The 21,869-nt window shown below is 37.7% G+C and overlaps 1 protein-coding gene across 1 annotated transcript in view; it reads left to right on the top strand.

Moving 5' to 3' along the window:
- Window positions 1-21,869, top strand: part of CNTN4 (contactin 4) — an 831,113-nt gene that overhangs the window by 610,514 nt on the left and 198,730 nt on the right. The window contains exon 7 of the mRNA XM_077130352.1: window positions 12,451-12,648. Coding sequence (XP_076986467.1) covers window positions 12,451-12,648 — 198 coding nt within the window. The remainder of the gene's footprint in view (window positions 1-12,450; window positions 12,649-21,869) is intronic.

Raw genomic sequence — 21,869 nt, 5'->3', positions numbered from 1 at the left:
TAAAAATACATTGACTTGTTAGGGGTCAGATAAGAGCTTCATCATGGAATGTTATTTTTGTCCTGAATGTTTTTTCTTGACATTGACATTTTTTTTTGCTACAAGTCCTTAATTGTTTTTTTGCCTTGAAAAAAAAGTACATGACATTAGTAAGAATCCACTGTTCCTAAGAAACAGTTATTCTTAGAACAATTTTAAATGGTATTGGGTGGGTAGGAGATTAGTATACAAAGGCCATTCTGATAGGGCTCATGAGTAACGTGAGAAGACAGAATTACTAAATGGGGGAGGGGAGAATATAAGTTTCTTAAGAGAAGGAAAAGAAAATAACAAGGGTTTATATTAGTTTAGACATTTTGTATTATAGAGAACAGAAATCTGGTGTCCACCGGGAAGAAATCAAGAAAAGAAGAAGGAACAAATTTTTTCATTAAAAACAAAAGCAGATTACATGACGAGCAAGAATGTTTCCTCAGAGCTGATCATCTCCAGGACCATCCACACTCACTCCCTCTGCCTGTCAGCTCTGAGTTTTAGCTTCAGCCTCTCAGACTATCTCTCACTACTTTAGACAAAGGAGAAGGGCAACGTATACGGACTCCCTCCGAGGCTGGAAACCAAAAGGAGAAAAAGGCTCCTCTCCGCTCGGCTTGACTTATAAACTCTGATTGGCCTGTCTTGAATCACATGATCTGTATTGGCCCAATCACTGCACCTTGGAAGGGAGGCAGCCTCAGTGGTCCACATAAGACCCCTGATTGGATACCATGAAAACCAATTAAGAAACATTTCTAAGAGCATGGAGATTGCCCTTCTTGGCAAATGAAATAATACAATCCATCTTCTGGATGATTATGCTTTCATCTGATCCTATCACCTCTACGCAGAACATAACCGTTGCAATCAGTGAATATCTCTTGTTTTCAAAAGTCCAAATACAATGAGAAAATGCCTACCTTTTGGGACGGACAGATCCATTTTTAAGAGTAAGAAAAAGCTGTTGTTACTGATTTCGCTTGAGCATTGGCAACATGCAGGGAAGAAGAGGTAGGGGAAAGGCATCCTGGGTTATATTGAAGATTGGTATTTTCTTGGAAAATTTGATTGAGTTAATCTATGCTCAGAATTCAAATGTCAATGTTCTGAATTTAGACCATATTTTTAATTGAGGAGGGTGTAGAATTGTTTAAAAATCAGGTTAAAAGGCTGTATATTCGTGACTTGTGTGAGAGTTGAATGCATTGCTTGAAAGCTTGCCCAACTGTTCATATTACTGCTTGAATCCTTTTACATTCTATATAATTATATTTTAATTGACTTCTTTCTACCATTTACTCAAAAATTTTCCATCACTCCTGCAAATCCATTTCAGTTCCCACATTGAGTAATTCTCTTTTTTTCTCTTTCTTCCAAGAAATTACTTTACTAAAAGGAAAAAGTCAGATTTTTATTATGTTATGACAGAAAGCCCAAATTTTATTACTGATGATTGTGCAACCTTTTATTAGGCAAGAGCCTTACTGCTGATGATACAAATTAGGAAATTTAGAAATTAGTTGGTCACCTTGTTCCTGAAATTCTGAGTATCTCCTGACTGTCAGATATTAGGTTAGGCACTGTGACATGGAAAAGCAAACACAATTGTCATAATCCCTGCCACAATCTCTGAGGCAGTGTTTCAGCAAAGGGCCTGGTACACTGGTATTGATAATCACCTCTATGCCACCATTTAAATGGCTCAGTTAAACTCAAGGTTGCATTCGAAATATTTTCTAGCATAGGAAGAGAAACCTTTGACATGGTCAGTATCTGTTTTAATCCAAAATCTAATCCTGCTAGTTTCACTGTGATCACTCACTTTTCCTACAACTCACTTTCCCTATCTTTTTCTACTTATTTCCAGAAATTTTTGGAGGCAACAGATGTAAAGAACTAAACAACTCATGGTTCTGCTGATGTTTTTATAAGGCATAACCATACCTAAAGGTAGATGGCAAATCTGACTCACTGGACCCAATTCTACTTTCCTTGTGCATGGAGATATCTTATTTAGACTAGCAGTTACTTGAAATCTGACCAGGTAGCATTGGTCTCTGGTTACCCAGATAATTTCATCAATGCCTGTCATTTAGCCCAGGTTAATGTTGCATGGACTAACTTCATACTTGCATGCTCACCTCTTGACTTTTACTGAGTCTTTAGATATTTGAAAGATTGAATCAGTCATCTTTTCTCTCTTCCGTTTTGTAACTCAGTAAAAGTGCATCAAAGAGTTAGCAAAAAAAAAAAGAGAGAGAGACGAAAAGACTTTTAAGAGAAAGGGTTTTGGCATTCTGATTTAAAACATACCAGATGCTGATTCTTGTTATGCTCTCCTCTGATTTCAGTGATTTTGATTTGTCATCAATGGTCTGTTGAAAATGTATTCATAGGAAATGTATTTACAGGAAACAGAGTTCTGGCTAGCACCTATGAACTGGAGTTCAGTAATATATTGTTGTTCCTGGAAACTCCTCCCATTTGGAATTTCACTTCGTTTCAAATAATGCTTACTGATTTAAATACAGAAGGGGAGGGACCAAGTAAATCATAAATCAGGTATTCTCCTGCATCTATGGTCCTGTCCGCAGGGAGTGCCCAGTCCACTGGCAGATGGAGAAGAGGCTAGCCATCAAACTATTCAAATATAGGAAAAACAAAATTTTAATATGTGAAATAATGTGTTAGAAGCTATGAAATGAAAAGGAAATAATTGCTTTTTGATTATTAAGGAGAGACCACGTGTATTTGTTAGGCTGTAAGCAAAAGGTATGATTGAGCTAAGCGGAAGTTGGAAGGCATATGCACAGGTCTAGTTAGAGAGATTGAAAAACATAGGGTACCTAACAGATCAATGAAGGTTTTTTCCCACTGACCCTAAGCAACCCTACTTAACAGTACAAACCTTTCTTGGAATAACAATTTGGGATGTGAGGGGGAGTTGCAAATTGTAGAAAAGAAAAACCAGAGCTCTTTGCTTAAAGCAAATATAAGGTGGACACAGCCCTCTCACTGTGCCTTATCTTTGCCTCTAACGGTGACCCCTGAGGAAATAAGTATGTATTGGTTTAATAAATTCAGCCTCTCTAGAGTTTTGAAGAGCCTAATTTGAATAATACTCACCTAGAATATGGATTTATGCAGAGAAGTACTTAGAAAACTAAGTGTCTTAGTTTACTGGAGCTGCCATTAGAAAAGGCCACCAACTGAGTGGCTTCCCACAGCAGACAGGAATTGTCTTACTGCTCCGGAGGGTCAGCAGGGCCTGCTCTGCTCCTTCTGGGCTGGAGGGAAGAATCTCTTCTGTGCCTCTCCCTTGGCTTCTGGCCAAGCAATCCTTGGCATTCTCTAGTCTGGGACCACAAAACCCCAGTCTTTGCCTCAGTCTTCAGACAGCCGTCTTCTCTCTGTTTGTATGTGTGTCCAAATTTCCCTTTTATGTTAAGGATACCAGTTATATTGGATTAGGGCCCACTCTCAGCCTCATTTTAACTAGCCCCATCTTCGATGTGTGTGGAAATAGGGTCACATTCATGGGCCCAGAGTTTAGGACTTTAGGGAACACAGTTCAACCCATAACACTAAGACCAGATGATACAGAGCCCTGCTATGGAAGAACTCAAATACTAGCCTGATGCATTTTATTTAATCCAGGGAGCCTGGGGACCCACAGAGGACTTTTGTATGAAGCAGAAATATAATTCAGAGCTCCCCTTTAGCAGTATTAATCTGGCAGTGGTATGTGGGTTACCCTGGAGTGGTAGTGAGACTGAAGGTGGCAAAAAAAGAAGGAGGTTTTCACACTTTCACATGTATTGGTGAGGTGGGCTCATAGACAAAAAACTTTGGGAATTAGAATCCACAGGATTTGGAAACAAATTCACATGGGATTTGTCCTTCCCCCCAGCAATAAAAACCTCACTCCTTGCTAGAGATTATCTGGGATCTGGCTGAAAGGTGGGATGAGGGGTTATAAGTATTGAGCTGCATGAGTGTTATTTGATTTTCTCTGATTCTCCTGTGACCTGAATAAAAGTACTATTCTTTCTAGAACTGTGAATTGAACTCTGACATGTATCTCTTTAACTATTATGCAGTGTCCATATTGCCTGAAGTGTTTTAAACTTGATTACCAAAAGTTACGTGTGCTACGAGGGATTAATAGTTCTAAAACGAAATTTTCGCTGTGCATTTAAGCTCTTCTTAAAGCATGGTGATAACCTGTTGGTTCATTAAATGCCGAACTGTTAACAAATAACTGAAAGAAATAGATCTTTCATCCCCAAAGAGCAATGTTTTCACCTTCCCACTGTTGTCTGCTAAAGCTGCTTCTTGCAGCTGTGGCTTTACCAGTTTAACAACACTGAGAAGACTGGACATCTATAATCAGGCAAAGCTTTAATACTGACTATGGGTTTCAGCACCAAGCCTAGCTTTACTCCCATCTAAAACTGAGATTAGCTTGTAATTATTTGTGTTTTCCCTTACTACTGTCATGCTAACAAAAGTATGCAAGTAAGGGTCAATTCCATTTCTTTATTCACCTGTGCAGAAGTCTCAAGCTCAGATGTCCACTGAGTAATATGGGCCTGGTGTAGACAATAGAGAATGGTAGAGAATTTTGGCAAACTGCAGATAGCATGCCAGCTCTTAAGTGGGGAACTGTTACACTTCTCTGCCAGCCGTTCCCTGATGGGACAAGAACCTAGTGATTTCACATCTTTAAAAACAGTGTTCTCAAAGTGTGGTCCCAGGACCAACAGCACTGCCCTTCGGGTGATTCTGAAGTTCACTCAAGTTTGAGAATCACCAGTCCAGTGAGCATTGCACTTCCCTGCCAGACCCCTCTTGAGAACTACTGTGTTTCAGAGTCAAGAACAGCCAGGTCTGGGTGTCCATGTGATTTTCAGTCTTTAAAGCATGAGGACACTGTGAAAGGCCCGTTCGTTTGCAAAGGCTTAATCCACCATGCGTGTGTCATCACTCCACAGCCTCTGCCTGAGACTCTCAACATGCGAACAGAAAGGATGCCTTTCCGGTTAAAAAATACGTTCCTTTTCTCTAAGGAGAAAAAAGTTTGCTGACTCCAGGCTTAGACAATATTTGTCAAACTTTTTTCACTTTTTCACTGGGTACATTTCTGAGGGCAAAGGAGAGTCAGCATCTGCCCTCTGGGAATCTGGGAGCATATTCTGAAGCCACTGGCTACAAGTACAAGATTTTGTTGAAGGCTTTTCATTTGCCTTTGAAATTCATATGAATTTTGTATCTTATTCCATCCTACCCCATATTTGCCAACTATCAAAACAATGTGTTAAATTGCTTTCGAGTTAAATCCCTTAACCTCCACCCACGAATTTTTAAGAAAACCTATACTCCAGAAAAATGCCCAATTGACCTAATGAAATACAGACAAGAAAACAAGAAATAACACATGGTGCAGGGGAATGGTAATCCATACTCACAAGCAATATTCAGAGACCATCTACACGATGATAAAATGCCCCTTTTGCTATCTCATTTTCCACAGCACACCATCCCATTTAAGTGAGTGAATAGCATGTAGTAAGTACATCATTCAATTAAGTGGGTTACCCCTTAGTCCAAAGACTTATTTTTAGAGATGCTTGCCACAGATTTGGACAGGAGTTAGCACTAGGCTTTCATTTATTCCCTGCCTCACATGGTCATCATTTCATTTTCCCAAAATCAATATTGCAAAGATGGTGAAAAGGTGCCAGCATGAATAAATTGAAGTTAGCTGCATGAAGCACTGATCCTAAAGCTGGGATTTTCAGTTATCAATGTCACCACACATATAGGAGCAGGGATGGGTGGCTCAAGTGGCAGGTAGATGCCATCCCTGCTCTACTCAGTGCCAGTAAATAATGAAAAACAGTGTCTGGGTCTCGGTGACCCCTGCTTGATGATAGGGGTCTGCCTAGACCAAGTTCTCAAGGCCAAAGAGTATCCACAGTAGAGCTCTTCTTGCCTACAGCTGTGATTTCAACAACATAATTTATAAACAAGGGTCACTGCCATTGCTATAAGAATAAAACATCAATTCTCCTGAATGGAAGTACAATATTTGTCCAATACCCTTCATTTCACAGATTTCAGCTCCTCTCACGCCGCTGTTCCACGTGCTTTCATAGGATGACTGTTAACACGTGACTTTATAATTTTTATCATGTAGTATCTTAGTATAGTTCAAGGCTTTATCTCCCAGAAGCCTGAGTCTTCCTAGGCACTCTCTACTTGCAAATCTCTCAAATCTTTCACACAGTAACGCTTTTTTGGACTCTCTTGCCACCTGGCTACTGTGTGTAAATCACTAGTACCATATGTTCTTTGATGTTCTTGGTACAATTTGTACTTTTTTGGAATGATTTACAATTTATAACATCTCCCTTTCTGTGAAGTCAGAGTAAGACAAATGACTTACGTATCCATTCCTAAGCATTTATTTTTATTAGGGAAAAAAACACCAGCAGAATATTTGAAGTATATCAAATATATTGATCTACTTAATCAAAATATTTGTTGATCAGTGCAACTCTTGGTTTAGACAGAAGTATTATTTTCATTATCTCTATTTTTCAGGTAAGAAGTTGAGTAGTAGAAATTACTTTCTAGCCGATATGCGCTAAAACTAAAATGCAACCTGTGTCCCTTGACACCATATCCAGGGACATTTACACTAAACTAGGCTCTCTCTCTCTACAAAGGAGTTCCAATATCTGTATTTCTGACTGCTTTCCAGTATTTTCCAGCACTGCTCTCCATTCCATTAATGAGCACAGGGCTTTTGTAAATGGTTGATGCTTAATAAATGTTTGACCAATAAATGAACCAATGAAAGTATTCTCATAACCCATTTCATGTGTACAATCATTTAAAAAAAATTTTTTTTCACATCTAGGATACATGGGTGGTTCAGTGGTAGAATACTCACCTTACATGCAGGAGACCCGGATGCAATTTCCAGACCATGCACACACACACACACACACACACACACACACACACACACAAATTCACATCTACTCTCTTAGAATCATCTCAGTTTAAATTCAACATTACAACACTGTGTGGAAAATAAAATAGAGATGCTAACACTATCTAAAGATGAGACTGACTGGCTCTCGTACTGTTAAAATAATTTATCAAAGGCAATAGTTTCCTGACTATTAACTTTATTATTATCTTTCTACAGAACACAGCTTAAATCAAATGAGTAACTGTGTTGCTATATATATATATATATATATATATATATATATTTGTGTGTATGTGGCATGTGTGATTTCTAGTTCTGGATCCTGCCAATAACTACATATCAATTAGTGGGTCTCTTTGGATATCACTTTCTTCATTTGTCAAATGAGACCGATGGATCTGATGACATACGTATCAAATATTAATGCTGAAAAAGAATTAGAGATCATCTAATCCTAGTCCCTTATTTTACAGATAAGAAAAATAGATCTTTTCTAATTCTAAAATAATTGTTAAGAGGAACATCTGGCTTCCCAGAGGAATCAGTTTTCTGAACACAGAGGCTACCGGATAATGCTATCTCTGCCACTTACTAAATGTGTGGCCGTGATCCAGTCATGTGATTTCTCTAGACTCCAGTTTCCTCATCTGTAAAATTGAAGGGGTTAGACTAAGGATCCTTTCAGGTTTTAAACTTCAAGGATTAAGTTAGACACCTCTGATAACTGCCATCGTCGCTATCTCTGGGATATCAGACTGTAATGAGGCATAATAAAACTCTAGAGAGAAATTAGACAGCTTCTGGAACAAGTTAACAGCATTTATCAGGAGGTCTCTAATCATTGGATGAATTTGTTCAATGCGTATCTGAATTTGAAAACTGCTTGATTGGCATCTTCTTTTAAAAATGTTTAATCAAGCTTGCTTGTGTCCAAGGGTATGGACAAAGGAATCCGCTAACAGAATGAAGTTTCAGAATTCATTTCTAATAGATTTGCATGCTACAGAAAGATCAGAAAACCATCACTAGGTCCTTCTGCCTTAATGGTTATTACATTGTAAGTTGTCTCAGTATTTTTCAACTGAGCATCGAAGCTTCACAATCTATTTAATACTGAATTCCAAGTATCTCTTTACTCGGTTGTTACAAATTGCCAATGGGACAGGAACTGTCTGTCACTTCCAGAGCAATTAGTGTGTGAAAACTTATCAAAAGAAATCTGTCAAATTTGAATAAGTATAAATATTGCATGGAAATCCCAGAGGAAATCAAACTGAGTGGGATATATTTTTGCTAGTTGCAGCCCATGGAAATTTATTTTTATTTTTGTACTTGGCTTTGTTTTTCAAAATGTTGATAGCATTAAATGTAACCCAATGGATTAATGTTTTGATCTGATAAAATGGATGATGGTTCTTAGGGGAAAATCGCATTGTCTGTTGAGTGATATGAGTGCTAGCTCTTTACTTTCTATTGTCAAGAGCTCTTATTGTTTCCTGGAAAGAGCAGTAGAATGGGAATACAGCTAAAAGGACTAAGCTATAGTCTGCTCTGCCACCTTTTGAACCCCTGACCTTACCCTTTCTGGGCCCCAGAATTTTCTTATCTTTAAAATGACACATGTGGCCTGTTGGACTGCTTTCTGGCTTTGCTAAACTGTGTTTGCTTCCTCTAATGTCTATTTTCTCTTCTGATTGTTTTGGACAAATAAAATTAAAATACGATATGCCAAGTGAGGATATTTGCTGTAAAGAAAAATCAGTTAATATCTTGGTTAGAGATTTCCCCAGTTCTAGGGACTCAGCAAGGGTTCCTGATGTCAGGTATTGAACTCATGTTAGGGTCTTTAGCACACGGCTCTTCCTGGTGACATGGTACTGAAAAGTGTTACAGTGTTGTATTACAATAACTTATTACAACTCTAATTCAACTTTTTATTGTTTTCTGTTAAATTTTATTTGATGTCACTTTAGTGATATTGGCAAAAACAGAAATAATACAGTTAGTAACCTTTATATTGAAGTCATTATGTCATTTCAGTGTTTCTCAAATTAAATTTTATGAGTTATTAATAGATGTTTTGGGGGGAAAAGCATGTGTGTATGGGGTTGGAGTTGGTTTCCATGATCAAGTATGTTTACAAGCTCAAACACACTTTAAGCAATTTCAGGGACATTGGCATGTTAAAATCTCTTGAAGGTCTGAAAGGAAAAAATTAAAAATCTGTTTAACTGTGTGTAGTCCATTGCTTCTCAAAATTATTTGATCACGTAATCCTTTTAAATTTGTGGGAGATTGGAGTAGGGAACCTCTATTAATAAAGAATTAATGTTCCAAGGAACACAGTTTGTGAAATGCTGTACCATACTCTTAAGATTGGTTTCATCTCCAACTAAAGAAGTGAGTCACTTAAGTTACAAAAGCAGTGATGCTTTTTACTTTTTTTCACTTTTAAAGTGATTAATCTGGCGAAATGTAATACCAGCAATAACAAGCATCTGTATAGCCCTCTGTTGCTTTCGGAATGCTTTTACATAAACTAATCCTCATTACCTACCTGCAGCACTTTTATTATTATCCCCATTTTAGGAATTACAGAGTTGAATGTGAGGGAGTTTAAATGACCTCACTTAATGTCACACAGATTTAAACTCAGGTCATTGGGGTTTTTACTCCAGGTTGGAAAAACTAACAAACAAAAAACACCTTTTTTTCTGTATATCCAAGGTCTGTATGACTTTCTACTTGTTAAACCAGCCTCTCCCCAACAGAATTAAGAGAGTGCTGTGATCACGAGGTAAGGGGAGCAACTGTTTTGAAAACTGCCTTCAGGAAGAAAAAATACAGTTTAATTTATTTAATTACAAATCTCCTTGGAGAAGTGTGGGTTGATTAATATTGTACTGGTAAATTACTCTGTAACTTCCACCTGGTGACTTTGGAGATACTAATGTATACTTAAAACTCTCTTAATGCTAATTAGGGGATAGGCAGTGTTCGCCTCATGGTTCATGTGAGAAAACTAAGATGTTGAGAAATATCTGGGTTTGCCTGTCACATTCCAAATTGAATAAGTAAGGAGTAGATTATCTGCTGTGCTGTTTGCTAAAATCCCCAGCTTTTATGGATGCCATACTTGATTATATTTCTTCATGATCTATTGTACAGGCTTTTTTCCCCCCAGATTTTAGTTTGTCGAGGAAGTAACTAGCTTGCTGGAAAGCACTTGCTTATTTACACTGACTCTCCTCTTGACATCAGCATGGGGTTACTCATAATTACATGCACATGTGTAAATAAAATGATTAGCTATTCTCATATAAACATAATTATAACCATCTACAATAGTGCATGTGGAAATGTTGTAATCCAGTGATAAAGGGAAAGCAATCTCCATGACCCTCCTTTTGTATGCAAACAGTGGAGTATTAAGGCAGAAGGTATTTCCTGTTACATATTTAAGTTTTTGAGGTCATTTACAATTGGGGCTCATTGAAGAATTAAACTACAGAAATGCTTTTTATAGTGATTAGTGTTCCCTATATAAAGCTGAAGTGATCTTTCTGCCATTTTCCTAGGACACTCCACACATTTGAAGTTTAGCCCAGGATCCTACTAAAGAATGGCTAAAATAACCCAGCCAACCAGTTCTGAAAAGCAGAAGTTCCCAGTATTAGTCAGGGTTCTCTACAGAAACAGAACTAACAGGAGGCATCTGTAAATATGAGATTTGTAAAGGTGTCTCATGCAACCATGGGAAATGGAAGAGTCCAAAAATCTGTAGGGCAGGCTGGGAAGCTCCGATGAAGGGTCTCAATGAACTCTGTAGGAGAGTCTCGCTGGCTGAAGTAAAAAAGTGAAGAGTTTTTTTCTCTTCTCCCTCAAAAGTCTTCAGCTGATTGGATTATCTCAATGGCAGGAGACGCACCTTAGTTGATCGCAGATGTAATCAGCCACAACTGCAATCAACTGACTGATAGTTTAATAACCCAGCCTTCCAGTTTATCAGCCAGCCATGAAATATTCTCGCAGTAACAGTCAGACCAGTGCTTGCCTGACCAGAGAACTGGGCATCGTCACCTGGCTAAGGTGACACCAGAATCTAACCGTCACACTCCCTTTGTATCTGGTTCTACCATCCCCCAACAGTAACTGCTGAAGATAAAATGGGGGTACAGTGGCTAATGAGTGCCAATAGCTAGTGTACCTCTTCTGCAGCTTTGGACAGATCTGGAGAGTGCATTTTAAAGCAAGAAACCATGGAATGCCTGAAGATGAAGAAATTTGAAATCCTTGTAGCATAATAGCTCACTATCATTTGGGTTTCTTCTCTGAAATAGAAAGTTTGGGCTCATGTTTATTCATAAAACATTTACCTAATTCTTAAGAAAAACACAAAATTTCAAAGGAATATTTTCATATATGACTGCCTGTTATGTTCATCTCCTGGCATTTTGGGGGGAACAAGTATTTCTTAAAACATTGCTCTTTGACCACTATCTCGTACTCCCTTATGATATAACAATTCTTTAGCTACTTTTTTTTTCTTTTGCTATTTTAACCATGACATTTAGTAACGTTAATTATAATTATAATGTTGTGCTGCCATCATCACCATCCATTATCAAAACTTTTATCACCCCAAACAGAAACCTTGGTAAACTGATTTTTATAAATACAGATTTACATTTGTGGAATTAACCAACCGATTAGTCAATATATATTTAGTGAGTGTTTCCACACTATTAAACCACCATCTCATTAAAATAGTGGAAAAGCAGTTGAACCTCATAAGTAAGAATTTGAGTTGAAAGTAGGAGGCATTGACAGAAGACTGGCTGAAGACTCAAGAATTCTGTTTCTAACTGGGGCTAGTGGTTCAGATTAGTTGCTTAGTTTTCTGTGCCAACGTTTCCTAGTTAGAAGATGGAAAACTGTAAAATGATACTGGAACTGTAAAGTGCTTTGCAAGTATGTGGCTCTGTGACGCACTATAATGATTATTATCTTTAAATAAAAGAGTTGACCTAGTCGTATTCCGAGTGGCTTCCAGCACCAGGATCACAGATTCCCTGGGTCTATAATTTGAGCATTAGCTCAGTAAGTGTCACATAGTGCTTGGCACACCCTTAGCAAGCTATAAAGGAATATTCCCTGGACTTAAAGAGACTGGATTTCTCTTAATCAACTATCAGTATACCACATAGGTCTCTGGGAGAAGAGCTTTTCGAGTGAAGGTGGGAAGATGGGCAGAATGCGTTAGGGAACTATGGATTGCTTCTATTTATATTTAGCACACTGAAAAAGGATCACTGACAATAGTGTGAATTTCTACCATTTCTTTCATGAATACAGTATATTTCCAGTGTGTCAAATGTCATATTCATTATGATGCTTCCTTTAATTTTCAGAGCTGAGCTATGCCTGGATCTTCAATGAATACCCTTCCTATCAGGATAATCGCCGCTTTGTTTCTCAAGAAACTGGAAATCTGTATATCGCCAAAGTAGAAAAATCAGACGTTGGGAATTATACCTGTGTGGTTACCAATACTGTGACAAACCACAAGGTCCTGGGGCCACCGACACCACTGATACTCAGAAATGATGGTGAGTTTCCTGGTTTTTTCCTTATGATCACAAGATGAGTGTGGAAAGATGTTATGCTATTGTCACACAAAGCTTGGGTTTCTAAATTAAATTTGAGAAAAGTTTAATGCTTTCTTCATTTGGAACCCATATTTTCTCCACTAGTATAAGAAATAAACCCATGGATGCATTTTAGAGAACTAATTAGAAATCTAATTGCTAATCTCCACAGGAATAGAATGTGGATTTAGGTGAATATAAATAACAAAGGAATCCTTTTCTTGTTTCTTTCCCACTAAATTGTGAACACAGGCAGAATGAAGTGAAAGGTTGAACAATTAGCTCATTAATCAATTCTATGTAATTTAGTATTCAGTATCCAGAAAGAAGTTTTGAATTATCCAAATAACTTTCGGATTTACAATTCTGAAGACATAGTTCCCACTACAGTGAAATGGAGTAATACTCTTTGGAGAGTATTTCAAGAAAATATACGCATTTTACCGTAATCACCTAGATAATGAAGTAACAACATATGTAAATCACCATGGGTTTTTTTTAAATACAGTCGTATTGAACTGTATGCTGAGTATACATTATAATTGCTCTGTGCTTTTTCTCTCCCTGGATCTTTACACATGTTGTGCCCTCTTCCTGAAATGCTTTTCCTGCTTTTGATCCCAGCCTTTCACTCAGCTGATACTGTGCCTTTCAGTTTCTTTAAAAATATCACTTCCTCCAGGAAGCCATCTCTGACTGCCCTCCACCCACCCACCCATACGTCACCATACTCTATAAGTGCCTTCTCTATAAACTCCAGTAACATTTATTACTATACCCCCAAGAACTCCCGATTCTGTGTCATAATTACTGATAAGCATTACAGTCTCCCTTATAGAAACTTACCTTTCTGAAGGCACATAGAATACCTGCTCACTGCTGTCTCCAGCCCCTAGTCTGGTACCTGGTACGTAGAAGCTTTTTAATAAATATTGGATGAACAAATGGATGAATGAAAAAAAGTATAATTAAGCCCTTCAATAATTGCTAATATAATAATTTAAGTAGCCATAGTTTATGTGTTTAGGATTCTACTCTATTCAAATCCCTTGCCCATCTATGACACATTTGATCATTTCGTATGAACAGGAATTTCTTAATGCGTCATGCAGATGTGGACACTGTCAGCCAAGAACATTAATAGCAAACGCGTATTGGACACTTATTATGTGGTAGGCATTGTGATCAGAACTTTACATGAACTATCTCATTAAAAACCTCAAGCAATTATATGAAGTATGTCCTCTTTTATACTTTATAGATGAAGAAATTGGGGCTCAGACATGTTAAATAGTGAGTCCCAAAGTCACATAGTTAGTTAATAATTATTGGCTCCAGGATTCCCAACATCCAGGTCTGATATCTCAACCCCTCGCTATTCTTGTTTTCACTGCACTGTATCACCTCTTACCTAACTTGACACAAGGGAAACATGTCAGGGTTCTGTTCCCATGTTTGGCATTCCTGCCCCTCTGCTAGTGAACTTTGTACCTGAGCCCCCTAGAACAGGATATTTATTTATTTTTATTGTGAAAAACAGGAAATATATTTTTAAAAGTGATAAATTTCAAAGCATACCATAACAATTAGTTATAGAAGAGATTTCAGAGCTGGTAAGGGTTACAGTTCCACAATTTTAGGTTTTTACTTCTTGTTATTCCAAGACACTGAAGACTAAAAGAAATATCAATATAGTGATTCAATAGTCAAACTCATCTGTTAAATTCTATCTTCTCTATTATACTCGACCTGCTCCCTTGATCTTTCTCGCAATCCTGAGGGGTATTTGGGCTATACCCAGTCTAACTTTCTTGTTTTGGAAAGGGCTGCCAATAATGTGGAAATGAGGTCTAGAACTAGGTGATGTTCTGGAGAGGCTGGCCCCCCCCTGGGTTTCAGGACTTCCTTGCCCTAGGAACCCATACGGAGGGTGAAGATCTCTGGAAAGTTATCATAGTGCATGGAAACTTTGTAGAATCTCAGATAAAGTCCGAGGTGCCAGAACAGAATATTTACAGATAAACCGTCTCTACAGAGAGGCTCTGAGCACCTTACCACATGGGAATTTGGGGACATCATTTAGATTTCAACTATTCACTTATTTATTCATTCATTCCATGAATATCAATTTAACAATTGCTAGGTGAGCCCCTATTCTCCGTGCTGGGGAACAGGAGCTTGGAAGCCCCTATCTCATGGTGCCTATTGTTCTGAGGAACATAGATAAAATTAAACAGAAACAGGCTGATTATTTCAGGAGTTAATGATTAAATGAATATGATGAGGCAGAGGCTGGGGGAGGGGTCAGGTATAAATTTAGTCATAGAGGACGTGACATTGGAACTGGGACCTGAATGATGAGAAGTCAGTCCTGTGAAGCTAAGAGGGAGGAGCTGTCCAGGCAGAGTTACCCACAGGCAGAGGCCCTAAGGCCTGCAAACACTGAAGTCCCAGGAATAAAGGAACCAAGAAAATGATTGTACAGTTGGAACACAGTGAGTAGGCAGAGATTGGTTACAGTTGAGGTGGGAGAATGAGTCAGGGGTCAGATCATACGGGCCTGGGAGAGACGACTGGTTTTTATATCAAGTGCAATCAGAAGCCATTTTAAGACTTTATGTGGAGAAGTAATGTATGTTTTTTGAAAGATTCTCTGCCTGCTGTGTGGTGAACAGATTTTCAGAGAGCAAGAGTGGAAACTGGAGTCTAATTAGAAAACTATTTCCAGTAAATCAGTTGAGAAGCGATGGTGGCTTGGACAAATGAGTTGCGTTGGAGAAGAAGTAGATGGATTCAGAATATAGTTTACAAGCAAAGCTGCCAGGATTTGCTGATGCATTTGGATGTAGGAGGAGGTGGAAGAGAAAATCAAGAATGACACATACGTTTCTGGCATAAGCAACTGGATATATGGGAGTGCCATTTACTTAAGTGGTTTTACTGAACAGGTTTGCAAGAGAAAGTTGGGAATATTATTTTAGACACACTTGTAAAGCCAAAAGTATGACTCCTTCCTTGGCGATGGGAAAATGGGAGCAATGATTTGTTTTGTGCTTCTTTGCTCATATTGCTATCATAATACCTACTCTTTTAAGTATTTATATCATATTTACTTGTAGGCTCACCTTCCTCTATCCTCCTGCCATTGTGATTAAGCAAATATCATTTAATTTTCATCCAACTTCCTGCCAGAACCCAGCACAGTGCTTGTCACACGGTAAACGTTAAGTTAATGTGTTGGCTCAAGCTGGAGCGTATTTAAAATATCTGGAAAATCTTAGTTTAAAAAAAGAGATAGGCAAAGGCAAGGTACCACTTATGTCAAAAGCTACCATGCTATCTCTACAGACCTAAGGATGAAGAAATTTTTTCAAATGACATGCTCTAGAGGCATTTTGTAAGTAATCATTTAAAACTACAGCTCCTCTGGCCTCTTCACAAAATGCACTTTTGCCACAATATCTGTCCAGCAGTCTTATCTGTTTTGGTGTGTCAAGTCACAAGCGTAATGAAATCTTGACTTTGATGCACTAAGACACATCCAAGGACAGGCTCTGCACAGAGCTGCTGCTTCAGAAAGAAGTTAACAAAAACTCAGGAAGGCAAGACCTTCATAATCATCATGGATGCTCAGTTGGCAACAACTGAGCTTTTTCTTGGCTTTTCAATTTATCTCGACTTCATAGAGCTGACAAATGATTTTTATTAGAATATTTTATCACAAAATTAGCAGACTAAGGATCTCATTCTTGGGCAATTAATGCACATTCATTCTTTAATTTCTGTGAGAGTTGCATGGTAAAATTCATAATATGTCTTTCTCATTTAGGTTGGAGTACATAAAATAGATACTCCAACTATTTTACTAAGCACAAAATAGGTAATTTAATTAGCTCTTGGATTGAGTTGAGAGAAAAAGGGAAATATAAATCAAGAACAGTTAGTAAAATAGAGATGACATTCTTGTTAAAGTCTATTCTGTGAGAGTAAAATCCATGAAATCATCACTTTGCAAGATCTGGTATTTAGTAACTATATTTGGCTGGTGCATGAATTTATACAATCACTTTGATACTTAAAACCCACTCAAAATTGCACATGGTCCTTTTACCAGAGACATGTGAATAATCAGGGCAAAGGAGTTTGTAGCCTCCGCTGAAGTAATTGCCACGGCTGGACATTTCTCATGCCAAGTGTGGATGCAGCTTACTGACCTAGAGTTTTCCAATATTCAGGTTATTTTTTTGATTTTCCAGCTAAGCAATTCTGGACTATGATTCATTGTTTCCAGCCCAAAAGGTAACAATGAGTCATAAAAAGTGAGCAGTGAAGCTTGGCTCAGGTCCTGACAAGAGTCAGGTGTGATATGTGCCAGGCCTGCCCCACTGATGTTGTACCCGTCTGACCCAGCATTCCTTCCAGCATCTCAGATCACGGCGCATATATGAGGTGGAGTCGTGCAGAGATGCTGCAGTTTAAATCATGTCCCCTAGGAAAGACCTGTTCAAGTATCTGCATTCCTGTGGGTGTGAACCCATTTGCAAATAGGACCTTTGAAGTGTTATCAATTGAGGTGTGCACTTATTTGTGAATAGGGTCTTTGAAGATCCTATTTACATGTGAGGGAAGGAGGCTACAGACTCCTCTAGCTTGCTTATTTGCATGTCTGTGGTAAAAGGACATTGATCCATATTACTGGAGGCCTCATAAAGAGAAGAAATTCAAATGCAGCCAAAAAAAAAAAAGTCACAGGAGAAGACCAGGTGAGGGAGGTAGAGATGCAAACCAAGGAACCACAAGGAATGCAGCATGTCAGCACCAGAACGCTGCAGACTTGGGGGGGATATCATGGTTTATCAAGAGCTTGATGCCGGATTTCTGGCCTTCAAAACCATGAGACAATAAATGTTTATTGTTTAAGTCAACATATTGTGTGTAATTTGTCACAGCGACTCAGGCAAACTAAGACAAAAGGTTATCACAAAGTCTTGAACCAGATTCTGGATAGAGCCAACTCTGCCTGGCTCCATATATACTCTGGCTGCATGACTTTGGATGTGTCAGTTTAATTTCATTGTGCCTTCATTTTCCTATCAATAAAATAAGTATAACAGTACCTACTACAAAGGGGTATTTTATGTGTTCAGTTATACATCAACTGGTTAGAATAGTGATAAAGAGGAAGCACAAAATCAATAACTTCCTCACCTAAGTTATAACAAATTATATTTTATGTAAATAGATTATATTAGTATGTGGATAGTATTAGTGTTATTTTTTTTAAATATATGTAGATAATGCAGGAGAAAGCTGAAATATTACTCTCCAAAATGTTAACAGTATATAACTCTGGTCAAAGTTTGGGTTTAACTTTTTTTTCTTCTTCTTTATATTTTCTCATGTTTTCTACAAATTTCTCAAATTTTTAGAGGAAGTTTTGGTAAAAGAGTAATCCATAAATTATTGAACTAGAAGGGACTCAGAGATTATCCAATTTTACACCCTTAGTTTTCAGGAAAGAAGGGAACTGAGGACCAGAAAGGTAAAAAGAGATAGCATCAGGGCCAGATGCATCATCACCAGTTGCCATACTGGTCAGTCGGGATCTAGAAAAGGCTGCTTGGAACTCTAGAATCACATATATACTTTTTTACATTTCCCTTCTTAGATTTGAAATTTTTGCTTTGGGAATTCTCACAGGTAACTGTATACCATTTTGAAGTTTTCACCTCTAGGAAAATATAAAATTTAAATATATAAAAAAATTAAAAATATAAAATTGAGAGTTGTTAGACAAACAGGAGAATTTTGATTCAGAATTTACATTTATTTATATATTTTCAGTCTGCTCTGGAAAAATAATATAACATTATGTGGGAAAGTACACCTGTTGCTTAGGCACTGTGAAAGAAAACGCTTATAATTGAAGGCGTATGTCATAATTATTATAATTGTTATTACCACAGGTACTGTAGTAGTCCATTGATCAATTTAGCCCAGTTGTTGGTTTATTCATAATGATTGGTTTGTTCTTTGCTTGCTCCCAGATTTCAAAGAATTGTCCCTTAAATGCCATAAACAAAGATAATAGACCACCCATAAAGTGTGACTACCAGAGGCAGGTAGATAATAGTCATAATGACTATATTTTTTCTTTCTTTAGCCTTTATCCCTGATGGCCTCTAAATTGGCTAAAGCTGGAAAGAATTAACAGAGAATAAGGCAGTCTTGGGAATATCAGAAAATGTCTGTAGGAAGTTTGTGTCCATTACATATGGTACATAATTGAGCATAGAAAGTGATTGTTTGGCCTTTGCCTTTCTCCTGCTTTTCTTGAGACTGGGTGGAGATTGCTTTCACAATTCTTTTTGTTTTGCTCATTAGAAACAAGAAAAGTCTTCAGCAGTTTATATAGCTAGTGTCTGTATAGTGAGGCAATGCTTTGCACACTGGTTGTTAAACACTGAATATTATCCCTAATTGGAATACTACATGGAAGAGATACAAGGGGACAGAAAATAGTGAGTTTATCCTATCTTAGAGTTTCAAATTACTTTTCTCTCTTTCCTCACTCTTTCTTTATTATATGCACTTATATGTATGTATTATGTATGATGTGGGTATGTATGTATACTCTGTTTATACACACTACATATATTGCCTTTAGAGATTAAAAAGTAAGCATTAGCATTTCTCTGAATGTTTATTATACTTCAATATGAAGTTAAACCATTTAAAATTTACATTTATATTCTTAGATATAAATAAAATAACTGGCCACATTTTGCTAGGCCCTCACATATTTTTTCCCAGACTAATTTTATTTAGCCATGAAAACATTGAACAAGGTCAGCACATCGAGACGTTTAATCTTCTCGCCTTAAATCAGGCTTTAGCCTAGTGGAAAAGAGTCCAATTCATATCTTCAGCATCCTGCAATTTCAAAGCAGTCTGAGGTAGAACAGACTACCTCAGAACAGACTGAGGTAGAAAAACAGAATATTTGCTGAACATAACATTGAGAATGTCCCTGACTGGCGCCAACCAGCTTTGCCTTTTTTGTTGTGGTCTCACCTACAATGCAATAAAAAGGGGGCAAGACGTAGAGTCTAAAAGAAAAAGTCATGGAGTTCTGGGGTGTAGACCCAGTTCTATCACTAACTTACATGAGAAAATCCATGCCATAATTGGCACCATAATCCTCAGTTTAAAATCTATAAAAGGAGAGATTGATGTCACATTACATTCAGATTCCTTCTGGTTGTCTTTTAGAATTCTAGGCACGATTGTCTAACCTCCTTTATTCCAATCTCAGCTTCTGCACAGGTCAGATATTACCAAACATTACTCAGCAGACTGATGCTGTTCATTGGACCAGATTTCTTCCCAATGTTTACAACCAATGCTAGCAGAAAACTGGGAGCATTCACTCTTTCAGGCCACAGGGGGCATTTTGCAAGTCTTCTGCTCTGTGACCATTAGACCTCCTAGTGTCTCAGAAGACTATATACTTCTCAAAGTTCCAAATTTAAGAACAAAGAGAACCTAAAAAATGGAACAGAGAGAACTAGTTACTCTGGAGTACTGTCTATGCAGTATGATATATCCTCCATTTGTTCACTATAAACTTTCCAATATTGCCCAAAACTGGATCACATTCTCAAATTGGCATTAACCATGACGATTTTATTCATGACCATATCAGCTTTATCTGTAGGTCACTTAATCTAGCATTAGATCAAAATCCCAGTCATTAAGAGGTTCTCCTTTTGGTTATGGACTTGATCCTCTACCATTTAGACCAGAAAGGATGAAACTTCAAGCTGGTAACAGGCAGAGATATATGCTCCACTTAGATATAATTTTGTTACTTAAGATCCAGAGTTTATATGCAAACACTTAGCTTTATTTTACTCTCACTTCTAATCGCAACTTTTGTGTGGCTTTGTCACAGCCATCATGTCTTGTTTTTAATTTTCTAACAATGTCACAGTAGAGGATCTATGGGCATAAAACATGTTTTACAGGAAGAACATCTAAATGACTAAAGAATGTGAGATATTTTCCAAAACTGCCATTGATAATCTGATTTAAAAGAGTCTTAATGGCTCTGGATATTTTGAAGATTTGACAAGCTTAGGAACTTGGCAGGCAGCTTTAGACCATTTCAGGTCTTTGGGGGCCAAGGGTCTTGAATGGCCATTTGGCTAATCCATTGGAAGCATCTGTTAAGTGCCCATTCTGCATGGTACACAATGAAATAAAAAGACATTATCTTAGCCCCTGGAAACCTATAGTCTTAGAGAACTCCAGATTAGAGAAAGGTTTCAAGCGTCATGCTTTATTGTATAAATCTTGAGTGCTTTTCCAAGCAACTTATTTATACACAGGGAATGATACAAGGAAGTAGAGGTGTTCAACCTAGACTAGAGATGACTTGGGCATTCATTCAATCCTTCATTTAACCAACAGATGTTTATTGAGGACCTGTTGTATTTGAGGCACTATACTTTTCACTAGGAATACGAAAGTCTTTCTGTGCCCTCAAGGATTATAGTCTAGTAGAGAAACTTAATTGCAATCCAGGGGCAGGAGTGTGGCCATTTTAGGGAAACTGGAGCGTTAAAGCAGGTATATTTAGATTAAAATTTAAATTTTTACAATATTTTTTTTCAAGAGAATCCTGCTCTGTGGAACTTGGTAAAAGTCCTTTCTGAGGTTTAATTTAGTAAGCACAGATTCCAGCTAAGGCAGGTGTTGGCAAAATCTCATGGCATGCACCTCTACAAATAGTGTCCTTCCTCCAGGACAGTGCTCTGTAAGTTGTAGTTAGACAAGCACTGTGTGTGACTGATTTCTTTCTCATAGTCTGTAAATTGCGAGTTATTTTGTTAAGTTCTATGTTCTTACAGACATCAGCATCAACCTTAATATTGTCCAGGTTTTGAAAGGGAGCAATCACTGCTACAAGATTGTCTTCAAAATCCAAGTTCCTGATGGGCATTCTCCCCAGTGCAATTCATGACAAGTCCTCTCCCTATGACTAGCCTGTAGGAGATGTCTGTTAATGTCAGAAGCAATTCTTGCATTGCCTTAATTCTTGGTAGGAAAGAGGCTCTCAAAATATATTCCCTGGACCAACAGCATCAACAGCACCTGGAAACTTGTTAGAAATGCAGATT

Source organism: Tamandua tetradactyla, chromosome 15 (assembly GCF_023851605.1).
Source record: "Tamandua tetradactyla isolate mTamTet1 chromosome 15, mTamTet1.pri, whole genome shotgun sequence".
NCBI lineage: Eukaryota > Metazoa > Chordata > Mammalia > Pilosa > Myrmecophagidae > Tamandua > Tamandua tetradactyla.
This window is presented reverse-complemented; position numbering and strand designations above follow the sequence as displayed.